Source organism: Sardina pilchardus, chromosome 23 (assembly GCF_963854185.1).
Source record: "Sardina pilchardus chromosome 23, fSarPil1.1, whole genome shotgun sequence".
In the NCBI taxonomy this organism is placed as follows: Eukaryota; Metazoa; Chordata; class Actinopteri; order Clupeiformes; family Clupeidae; genus Sardina; species Sardina pilchardus.
In genome coordinates this window covers 13,115,928-13,128,448 of record NC_085016.1, presented here as the reverse complement: position 1 = coordinate 13,128,448, position 12,521 = coordinate 13,115,928, and the positions used below count along the sequence as shown (strand labels likewise).

The window sequence follows — 12,521 nt, the reverse complement described above, 5'->3', positions numbered from 1 at the left end:
TGAACTCCGATGTGTGGGATAAATGAATGTAGATGAGTATGTGCAGTCAGTGTAGTATGTGTTTCAACAACATACATGTAGGTAACTTTCCAGTATTTCACAAATATGATATTGTCATTTCACAAAGATGAGTTTTGGTCTTGCTTCTTCAGACAAACTTAATACTCTTTTTGGCAGCTGATTGGCGGATTTAATTTGCCAATCAGCAAAAAAAAAAAGAAAAGAAAAAGATGTCCTACTTTTTTCTTGGCCCACACACCTTTGAATGTTTTTGTTTTGATTTTGTTACGTATTACATCAACAACATCGCTCTCTTGTTCTGTTGGTTTAGTCCGTTGAAATAGCACATGCAAATTGGTGATGGGGTGGTGTCCCAGATTCGCTGTTGAGAAGCGAAGAGCTGAGTGCTGTTGTTCGTGTTCATTTGTAGAGACATACTGAACGTACAAGCAGGAATGCAGGGCAAAATAACAGCCTCTCTTAGCAAAATTGCCATATGAATAGACGTGTTTATTTCACTGCCTACAAGACTTCATTTTCAAGTCCAGAATCCAGAGTCCAGAATTGTTAAAAGCAATTTAGCGCATCTCAGTCACGTGAAAGAACCACATTTCACATTTGTGAGAAATTTCCCCATGTACAGTACTGTACATGTTATGTATGTCATCATGACAGACCTCTTGATAGAATAATTAAAACTCGCATAAAAATCAGTCTAACTGGGGCATCTTTTCAAGCATGACTATATTCCAAAAAGATGGATGCTCTGACGTCAGCGAGCACATGCACAGTAGCCTCTATCGCTGCCAGAGAGGACAGAAAATCTTGTATTTGCCAGCGGAAGCAAATAGAGAACACAAATTCATTATTAGCCGTTTCCACCTCAGCCTAGACCAGTATTCCAAGCTGTTCTGCTCTTCCCACACCAGGCCTACAGTACATATTTCGCTCTCCTTCTATCCTGAGGTTGTTTTCCGTGGCTGTGGGGTGCTTGACCGTGTTTACGAGAGTGATAACAGCCATTAACTTTTCCTGTCCAGCAACCCCCCCCCCCCCCCTCCACACACACACACACACACACATCCACCATATCTCTCACACACACACACACACACACACACACACACACACACACACACACACACACACACACACACACACGCACACACACATGCTCCCTCCCCCCTCTTCCCATGGCTCCCATGAGGACAGTGGAGCACTTCAAAGCCAGATTCAAAGAGCGTCTAATTAGCAGGTTTGCACCATGTGCTGCCTGCTCGGAGAATCACAAGAGAAACGGGTTATGGATGGCAGCATGGCAATTACCCCCACCTCCAATTTGATTTGGATTGGATTTTTTTCTGGTTTTTTTTTGTTTTTTTTTGTTGGTGGTGGTGGTGGTGTGGTGGGAGGTGGAGTATGGGTGGGTGAGTGGGGTGGTGGGGTTGGGGGTTGAGGGGGGTGTTGGTTTGTTATATAAAGACGAGGAACTTTCAATATAGGGCATCATATTTTCATGAGCCGTAGGACCCATGGCATAAATTATTCTCTTCTATGCGCTCACAGAAAACATTGCAGTAATGACACACCAACCCTCCTTCTTCCTCATGTATGCCCCCCCCTCCACACACACACACACACACACACTCTCTATTTCGTTCACTCTGTTTTTGTGTCTCATGTCTCTCAAAATCTCCTCTCTCTTCCCATGTCTTACCCAGCTGTGCTTCTCCTCTGTCTGTCTCTCTACCACTTCCTCTCTCTCCATCACTCTCTTTCTCTCTGCCTCTCTCCATCACTCTCTCTCTCTTTGTCCATTGCTTTCTCCACATCTTCCTTTCTCAGCCTCTTTCTCTCTCTCCCTTCCTTTATTGCTTCACTCAGTTCCTCTCACTCTTCCTCTCTCGCTCTTCTCTTCTGCTACATCTCTCTCTTTTTTCCCCTCAAGTGGTAATGAGAGCTGCTAGTTAGTATTCATTGCCACTCATCCCACATGAAATGTCACCATCGCCCGCCACTCTCATGTCAGTTCAGTGACACACTGCATGAGAGGCTCACACACACACACAGACATTTGCACAGACATCCACACAGGCACACACACACACACCTACACACACACATACAGTACATACACTCTCACACACACAGACATTTGCACACACATCCACACACACACACACCTACACACACTCACACACACACATACATACACTCTCTCTCACACACACCTACTTACACTCACACAGACTCTCTCTCACACACACACACACACACACACACACACACACACACACACACACACACACAGACATACATTACACATGCCTCCCCCTCACCAATGGAATGGCATCTCGATGTCAAGTTCCAGCGAAACCGATTGGTCGTGGTGAAGGCAACCAGCACGCCCACAGACACCACGCTGGAGCGGTCCCCCCCCCCCCCCCCCCCCTCCCCGACATCCACCTCTCGCCTGCCCACTCCAGTGGCATTCCGAGGTCCTCAAGCAATGGGGAATATGTAAGCGAGTCCCCCACGCACTCGCCTGCAAGACGGTGGCACTGAGCAAAGGGAAGGAGAAAAGGTGTATTGAATCCCAATTTGAAACACTCCTCACTCGGTCAGCCTTGAAATGGGTTGGAACACTTGATCTGCTTAAGAGTGGCATACTGACTTGTAGGCTGGTATAGGCTAACCCAGCCCGTGTGAAAAGCCGGCGTCAACAGCAACACCACTTTGTGCACGGCACAAGTATGAAATCGCTGCGAAATATGGTCCCGGAGATGCTTGTTACCATAGTGATAAATCCAACCTATGCTGCCTTTGCCATAGCAACTAAAACAAAAACATGAGGTCTCCTTGCATGCACCTTATGTGAGTGTTTTTTTTTCGTTTTTGTTTTTTTAAATTCTGTCTTATTCTGTGTCCCAGGTGCCTACCCACGTCTATCTCTGAGTTTTAAACTCAAACGAAATATCGGATACTTCATCCTCCAGACGTACATGCCCTCGATTCTCATCACCATCCTCTCCTGGGTGTCCTTCTGGATCAACTATGACGCTTCAGCTGCACGAGTAGCATTGGGTAGGTAAACCAGTGTCACCACATCCCCAAAGGCAGCAGCAGCAGCAAGACAGCCCAAAGCCCCGAGCAAGCCAGATCATTATATTTCTGCTCGGTCTCGGGTATTTTTAGATGCACAGCTCCTGAGGGGAATTGAAATATGCACTGTAGTATCCGAAACTGAATGGAACTGAGTTGAAGTGAAATGAATGGAATTGAACTGATCACCATTGAATTGTGTTGTGAAGACAGCCGATGGAAAACCAGAGCAGTGACCCATATAGCGTAGCAGTAGCATATATTGTACAATCCCTCTAGCATGGAACTAGCACACACACACACATACACACACACACACACACACACACACACACACACACACACACACACACACACACACACACACACACACACACACACACACACACACACACACACACACACACACACACACACACAGGCTCTGCCATAGTCTAGAGAGTACACTCTCATCACTGCTCCTTGCAGTCTCTCCAACAACACCAGCCCTTTCTGCAGCTGATGTGGAGAGGGCATATTTCAGGAGGGCTATTGGCTGAGGGCCCGGCGTAGAAGTAGCTCCATCAGGGGCATATGATGGCAGTTGCAGAGGAGGATAATGAGACATACAGGCCTCACTCTGAGTGTGTGTGTGTGTGTGTGTGTGTGTGTACATGACCTGTGTTGGCCATGAGGCATAAACAACAGACTCATGGGCCAAAGTCTGTCTTCTCCTCCTCCTTTTTAGAAGCTTAGCTTAGAAGCTAGATTCTCTCTCGCACGTTTGGGCTAGATGCCTCGGACGTAATGGACAGGCCAGTTCATACAATAGCACCACTTTATCATGTTTTGTCGATGGCAATGTCAAGAAGAGCCTGTGAAAACAGAGACTAGCAGGGTCTACCCCCAGGGAAGCCCTTAGGTGACAGCGGAAGGTAAGGGGGGGGGGGACTAGTCCTCCTCTGGCAAAAGGCTCATGGCTATATGATGGAGACAGAGAGGAAAGGCTTAAGATTAAGAAGGCGCGCGCACACACACACACACACACACACACACACACACACACACACACACACACACACACACACACACACACACACACACACACACACACACACACACACACACACACACACACACACACACAGAGAGAGACAGACTAGAAAGATGAACAAATACGTGAAGACAAAGACGAAATGTGCAAAGTCGCCATTACGACAAGAGGCAGAGCGAGTAAGAAGGCGAGAGCCGAAACGCCCCAATGTAGATGATGTGCAAAGGTTAGCCGCTGACCAGAGGGAGGCTTGTGTAGGTCACTCAGTGCCGCTTCCTTTGCCCACACCAGTAGGTCCAGGAGCCAGAAGGGTGGCAAAGGGCAGCCTCCACTGATTAGCACAGCTTTGAGATGTGTTAGCCGTGCATGCATGCCTGCGAGCATTTATGTATTAACGTGTGTGTGCGTGCGTGCGTGCGTGCGTGCATGCACGCGATAGAGAGAGAGAGAGAGAGAATTTGTCTGCCTATGCATGCATTTCTATTGTGAATATTTTGTGAACAGTCAGCTTTTTGTGTTAACGAGTGTGGTCTACCTACCTTGTAAATGTGTGGTCTTTGTCTCGGTATCTGTGTGTGTGTGTGTGTGTGTGTGTGTGTGTGTGTGTGTGTATTCTCTGAGCATTATGTATACCCTAATGATGTATGGGCAAGTCAGGTTGGGGCTTTCCTCCTGAGAGTAATGCACCTGAAACAGGAGCTCTTCCTTCGTCCAACTCTGCACTATTCATTCCTACCAAGCAGGAAGTTCTTTAACAACACCCCCCTCCACACACACACACACTATCTCTCTCTCTCTCTCTCTCTCTCTCTCTCTCTCTCTCTCTCTCTCACACACACACACACACACACACACACACACTTACCTCCTTGTGATGGATGAAGTACTTTTAGTCATTACCAAGCTGCAGGTAAGAGCTATAATCAAGGGGCCAATGCAACCGTTTGGAGACAAATTTGATTTAAAAGCCAGGCTCGTGTGTGGTGACTCCAGGCTATTTCACCTGCGCATGCAGGGGAGCCATTTTCCTTTCATTTACAGTCAACTGAAATGTATGGCCAGGAGTCGACATACTTCATGAGTGTGCGGGTGTAACAAGAATGTGTTGAATAGGAATGTACTGTAAGTGATGGGATGATAAGGGAATTTACCTCAATTTCCCGACTATTAGCCGCGGCTTATACATTGATTTGGCAAAATTTCTTCAGCTATGAGGTTAATTGTGGGGGGCAGTTAATATGGTGTTAATATGGTTTTGTTTCTTTTAACTTGCATAAAACATTGTCTTTGCAGCTTATACAGAATGCGGCTTATATGCGGGGAAATTACTATAGTGGTGAGAAATAAAAAACACTGTCTTTTTGGTATCTGCAAACCATGTAAAGAAGGGTTAAGATTCTTAGTGGCACAGATGTATAATGGTTCCATTGAAATGGTAAAGACTTCAGGAACAGTTCAAACCTTTTGTGCTGTTCACTGTGTCACACAGGAATCAATTCCAAAGCCAGACTGTCTTCTCTGCCCACACCCACCCACGCAACCCACACACATGCACACCCTACGCTCACACGCACACACACAAATACATGCACATTCCCACGCACAAGCACTCTAAACACACAAACACACACTCACACACACACACACACACACACACACACACACACAGACACACACAGACACACACACACACACACACACACACACACACACACACACACACACACACACACACACACACACACACACACACACACACACACACGTGCACACGCTTCACTAGCTTTATGTAAGCAGCCAGAGATTTCTGGGCCTATTTTTGTAGCAGCTTCAGCGGTACAGCAATGGCGGCAGCCATTTGTCAATGCTCAAGGCTGAGATTTTTTAACCCTTTAAATGGATTTGGCCAGTATGTTTTCACCCCCCTCCCCACTCGCTAATACGATTACGCAGAGAAATGCTCACCACCGCACGTCAAAGATAGCCGGATTTGGCTTTATGAAATGTGAGAAGGTGACCATATGGTGCGTTCTATTTTGGTACCGCATTCACATATCTCCACACATCAACCACACGCAAGAGCAAAAACACATTTGCAACTTTTTTTTTTTTTTCAGAGCCGCACTGATATCTGAAGTGGATGAATGGCATGTAAACTGAGACTGGGTGTGATGCAGTCTTTCTAACCCACACTCCTGGACTTGAGTTCATCAGATAGAGCCTATTCAAACTGATTGGATACAAGCCCATCGCATACCGCGTTCTTATCTTATTTTCAGAGGACAAGAGCGGTATTGATTGGCCCATTAAAAGCTGCTTACCTCCGGACAGAGTGCTTCACACAAGCTGGCGATGGCACATGGATGATTGCTTATTAACAGGAAATACCCTCCAGTGGTGCCTTTTCACAAGGAAGTCTGGAATGTTCTATACCGCAAGGTTGCAGAGGAGAGAGCCGAGAAAAAAAAATCACTGAGGGACATTTCTTGTGAGGCGAACACATAAAAATGCCTTACAACGTGTTTCACAGTTGTGTTTTCGATCTGTTTTTTAGGGCATTGGCAGAGTGAAGTAAAACACAAATCAGACTGGGTGCTGTTTTGTTCGGTACTTGAGAAATCAGGCCATTGTTTTTCCTTTTCCATGCAGCATAGTCAGCTCATCAAGGGAGTGATAGACTCACCCACTTTTGGTTGGTGTGGGGGGGCGGGGGTGTACCTTGGAGATTTAGGATTCAGCGTTCTTCTTTAATTTCTTGTTTTTCCGCACTTCCAAAAGTTAGTCTGACAATACATGCAAGTAGCACAGCTGAGCAATGCAGATGTCCCATCGGCTTCTATCCTGTGGTCGGTTTGAGAGAGAGAGAGAGAGAGAGAGAGAGAGAGAGAGAGAAAGAGAGAGAAAGAGAGAAGGGGGGATACAAAGATCTGAAGAGGAGAGAAGAAATCAGTGGAGGTTGTCATGGTAAAAAAAGTTTTTATTTCCTGAGAGTCAGCCACCCTGATGAAAAACCTGTGTGTGTGTGTGTGTGTGTGTGTGTGTGTGTGTGTGTGTGTATGTGTGTGGACTAGACCACAGGTAGAGGGCACTTTGATTAAACCACTGGGACGTGGACGGTTCATGGCGGAGGGCAGAGTTATAGAAGCACAGCGGGACACCAATAAAAACAAGGCCGCTGTGGAGAATGACCCAGGAGGAACCAGTGTGGGCATGGACGCTGTAGGATAGATGTGCTACATCCAAATACAGAGGGAGAACGAAAAGGAGAAAGAGACTCTCACATAGTGTGTGTGTGTGTGTGTGTGTCTGTGCTCTTAAATGATCACGCATCACACACACACCCACATACACACTTGCCAGAAATGACGTCCATGTAATCCCACTCACAGGCACACACAGGCACACACAATAACATAAAACTCTAGCTTCCCCTCAGCTCTGCAGTAAATGAATTTAAGAGTGAAATGTTTCATTCCAGCACCAATCCCAGTTTTATTGGCGACACTAAACGCTGATGGGTACTTTTTACTTCTTGTCCCTAAAAAAAACCAACAACCGTACCTTTCAATGTCACAGTCATGCTAGCATAAGCACAGGTAGGGAATGCTAGTATACAGTGATACTCAGTTTCCTTTGGTTCGGTTTGTTTGCGTTTTTTTTTTTGTTTTTTTTTCTGTCCTCGGGATATGACAGACAAAAGATATGAGAACATGAGCATTTCAAAGCCCTTCTTTGCTAATGTCAACCACGGCTAAGAGCAAAACGTACAGCAATATTCAAATGAGTTATTTTAGACCAGTAACCAGAGGCAGAATGGTGGCTTCTGTTTTAAATTCAAATGAGACCGGTTTCCCCTCTTTTCCTGCCCACGTTTGCTCACAACCTGACGAGTTGACCTGTGCAATGAGCTCTAACACTGATGAAACATTATGTAAAGGGGGGAGGGCTTCTCCTTTGTGATTTAGCAAAGAAAAACAGGAGAGAGAGAAAGAGTGAGGGTGGGTGTGTGTGTGTGAGAGAGAGAGAGTGTGAGTGAGAGAGGGGTAGAGAAGGGGAAAAAATCGAGAACACTTGAATATCCTTGAGTTGCTTGGATGGCAGCCATATTTGCAGGACATAGCCTCCTAACCAAGAGTCACTGACCTATAGTGGTGATATTTACTCCACGGGAAATAAAGAAATAAGGGATATAATGCTTAGCCCCCCTCCACAACACCATATGGTGACTATAATGTCACGGTGTCACAGAAAAAAAACAATGTGACTTTTACTGTACACAACCTGCACAACCGGTGCGCTCAGGGGCCTTTGGTATGGTTTAGTTATCGGCCTCTTAGTTGATCGAGTTCACAAGCACAGCCACAAGGGAGTCAGGAGGTGACCTCCACGCAACCTCTGCTCCTAAACTGACCTCTGAAGTAATGGCTCCTGCAGGAAATATATCAGATTTTGGTGTAGGTCTCAATCAAGGCCAGACCCAAAGGAAATGAGACACATAATTCATTGTAACTGTACAATGACACATGAAGCCGTGTAAAGATTAAAGTGGGGAATTAAGTGTGATGTGTGACACAATTTATTGATTTACTTTTCTTTTTTTTTGGGGGGGGGATTGTGTTTCCTGTAACAACAACTACCAACATTGTTGTGTGGCAATCTATCTATCTATCTATCTACTGTATCTATCTAAGCATGGTAACTTAACAGAGAGTATAAGAGGTATTTTTTATGGTTTTGTCCATGTTTTACTTAGTTTTGCCTTCTTAGTTTTATGTTTGACTACATGAGACATTTAAACACAGAAGGTAAAACTGTAAAAATGATTAGCCAGCTCAACTTAACCCAGTTAAGTCATATTGTAGCTTTGACATAGCTAAGTTGTGCATAGCGCCTTATTACACGTTTATTACATACACACATTGTGTCATAACTTAACTCAAAGCAACAACAACAGGTTTAGTTGAGTCAGCAAACGAGTTAAGTTGGTTGATGATAACCAAGCCTGCATTGAGTTATCTCTAGTTTAACTCCAAAAGTACTCGTCCTAGCTGACTCCTATGCTGTCCACTCTCCCCACACAGGGATTACGACTGTACTCACCATGACTACCATCAACACCCATCTGCGCGAGACGCTCCCAAAGATCCCCTACGTCAAGGCCATCGACATGTACCTGATGGGCTGCTTCGTCTTCGTCTTCCTCGCCCTGCTGGAGTACGCCTTCGTCAACTACATCTTCTTCGGCCGCGGCCCTCAGATGCAGAAGAGGATGGCCGAGAAGGCGGAGAAAGCCAACAACGAGCGCGCCAAAATCGAGGCCAACAGGGTGAGGGCATTGAGCTTGTTCTTCATGACATTTGGTGCATCCTAACTTCTATAGGCTACATTTGCAGCATTTCCTGTTAGAACAAGAATAAGAATAAGAAATACTTCATTCATCCCAAATGGCTGTCACAACAGCACTATCCTGCTCACACAAGTAAACACATGAAAGTAAAAGAAGTTAAAAAGAAAAGAGAAAAAACATGTGCCTACCTGAACAGTATATGAAGAGTTCAGATGCAAAAACCTCAAAACGCCACCTCCGTCAAAAATAAGATAACAATGGTGAATGCCCTCCACACATAGTATACGTTAACAGTTTCACTAAATACCACTCTCTTTGTAGGCAGAAACCTATAGGAGCCCATAGGACAGACTTAGAGGGTTTTGCATCTGAACTCTTCATATATTGTATACATATTAGATATCTGTGGTAAAAACTTGATGAATAACATCTGCTAGCCCCAGACTATACTTTGTTTTACAACAGACATGAGTCAGCAATATTGTTAAAAAACATTTTGTCAGAAACAGATGGGTCAATGCTCCCATGGGTTATCAGTGATTTTCGAGTTCATTCAAGTGAGTTTTGGGTGAGGAAGATCTTTTTGTTTGTCTTGGCTCAGCCTGGCGCAGAGGGCGGTAAAACAGGCAAACAGTCCAATCAGGTGCAAGGAAAACGGATGACACGAGCGGTGAGTGTGGGTGTCCGTGGCCTTCTCCCACATCGCCGCCACTGCCGACGCCGCCAAGCAGTCCTTTTGCCAGTCCAGTCGCCTACTCACCATTTTGTTTTCTGTGTGCCAAAGACCTACCAGTGCCTTTGACGAAATCATACGAGCCTGCAAACCTGCTGCATTAGCGCAGGAGTCTCTCATTGCCTTGCTATTTCTTGGTCCACTGCTCATGACCAGCATGGCTTGGTTTTTGTTTCATGTGTGTCCTTTAAGTGTTCAGTAATGCATGACTAGATCTGTACAAACTGTGTTGAGAATCGTCATCTTTGTCCTAAATAACAATGGTGCAATCATATGTGATCACATTTTTTGTGTCTTCATCAAACAACCTAATTACTTTGCATGCTGTAGAGCGTTCTTGTTTCTAAGGCCATCCCATAATGCTTATCTCATCGCTCCTCACCAGGCTGAATCCCATGGCAACATCTTGCTAACCACCCTGGAGATCCACAACGAGGTGGCAGGCAATGAGGTCACCACGAGTCTGGCGGACGCGCGGAACTCGGTCACGTTCGAGACGTCGGGGATCCAGTACCGGAAGCAGAGCGCGGCGGGGCGGGAGCACCGTGCGCCGGCCAAACGTGGCCGCCTCCGACGCCGCTCCTCGCAGCTCAAGATCAAAATCCCCGACCTGACGGACGTGAACACCATCGACCGATGGTCGCGCATGATATTCCCCGGCGCTTTCTCCCTCTTCAATCTCATCTATTGGCTTTATTATGTCAATTAGATCAAGGCGAGGGGTTGAAAGATTGACTTATTGTTTTTTTTGTTGTTTTTGAGATTTTGTTTTAATCATTTGTTGTTGTTTTTTTTTTACTTTGCATTTTTTTGCAATTGAATTGGACTTTTCTTGCTGAACATGGACAAGGTTGTTGGTCCGCTCTGAGAACATTTTTCTACATGCAGGAGTTGACAATTGGAGGACTGTTGACACCAGGATTTCACAAAACCAGATGGGCATATATTTAAGCCAAGTTTGTGTTTTTTTCCCTATAAATGTTTCCGTTCTACCAATTCTGAGTGGAGGAGTGAAAGAATATATTCAGGATCTTTTTTGAAGGGTAAAGTAAACACTAAATGATTGCCCATGAGCAATGTAATGTAAGAATGCAATATACTGTATCTCAGTGAAAGTCTCACAAACACCACCATAATGACACCAGTTTTTAAAATTGTGTGTTTGTGAATGTACGGGTGTGTGTGTGTGTGTGTGTGTGTATGTGTGTGTGTGTGTGTTAAAGTGTGGACACGAGTGTGTGTGTGTGTGTGTGTGGGTGGATGTGTGTGTGTGTGTGGATCCATGTGGTATTGCCCTTTCTCGTTTGTCCATCAAAACTTCAAAACCATATAGTAATATCTCATGTTGTTTTTTGCCTTTGGTGTGCATGAGTTTTTAAAGTGCAAATATCGGCCACTGTACTGTTAAGTGGCACTGTATAGGCAGTCTTTTATTCTTTGATATGCATTCACGACACTGATGATGCAAGTGAATGCAATTTTATGAGTATGTGTGCAAACTCTGAGGGGAGACTGTGAATGAGTATATTTTATGTTTTCAAAGATTTTTTCCTGGAATGTAATGGAAATGTTATTGCAATTAATATAACCATTACAATTATAGATTTGTAAAGGACACAAAATCATGTGTTATTGTGTGATAAAATATGTATGGCTGATTGACCTCTGTAATGACATCTCAGGACCTGGATAATTGTGTATTGATGTATATTTGATGTCCCTTCCGTCATTAAAAGCCGGATCCATTGATGTTTGTACACAATTTTGTGGCCGCATGAAATGTGTTTGTTGTACAAGCAATGGAAATACTGAGAAAACTGCCACTCTCCGAAAGTAATACTGTGTTCCTTTCCTATTGTGTGCATGTAAGTCTCATCAGTCTCTCTAATGGTAATCCTCAGGCATTTACATTGCAAGGAGCCGCTGTAATGTTCTCCAAGCTTCTCATGAAACATGCACTGTATTCATAAATTATATTTCCCATGCATCATACAGTACAAGTACCCATAATCTTTTGCCAAATGTATGACTATTTATGTGTATGGTACAGCAGAGAGAAATATTTGAAGTGTCTGAATGAGATGCTTAGTTTCAGTATTCAAAAAAAAGAGAGAGTCAGAGTGCTAATGAAGAATTCATGACGATCTTAATTATCTTATTTATTTCTTTTCGCTTATGAAATGGGCTGCACAGAGGGCCCAATCTGTGAGAGGAAAATGAGCACAGCTCACCTATGGAGGACAGGGAGTCCTAATTACAACAACTGAAATGCAAATATCTGGCAGAGCATTTTTCGAATGGCCCTG

At 44.7% G+C, this 12,521-nt stretch overlaps 1 protein-coding gene across 1 annotated transcript in view; it reads left to right on the top strand.

The window, feature by feature from the left end:
- Nucleotides 1-11,964, top strand: part of LOC134071681 (gamma-aminobutyric acid receptor subunit beta-3-like) — a 22,129-nt gene extending 10,165 nt beyond the window's left edge. The window contains exons 7-10 of the mRNA XM_062528497.1: nucleotides 2,932-3,084; nucleotides 9,217-9,461; nucleotides 10,084-10,152; nucleotides 10,601-11,964. Coding sequence (XP_062384481.1) covers nucleotides 2,932-3,084; nucleotides 9,217-9,461; nucleotides 10,084-10,152; nucleotides 10,601-10,924 — 791 coding nt within the window. The 3' untranslated portion in view covers nucleotides 10,925-11,964. The remainder of the gene's footprint in view (nucleotides 1-2,931; nucleotides 3,085-9,216; nucleotides 9,462-10,083; nucleotides 10,153-10,600) is intronic.
- Nucleotides 11,965-12,521: the final 557 nt, after the last annotated feature.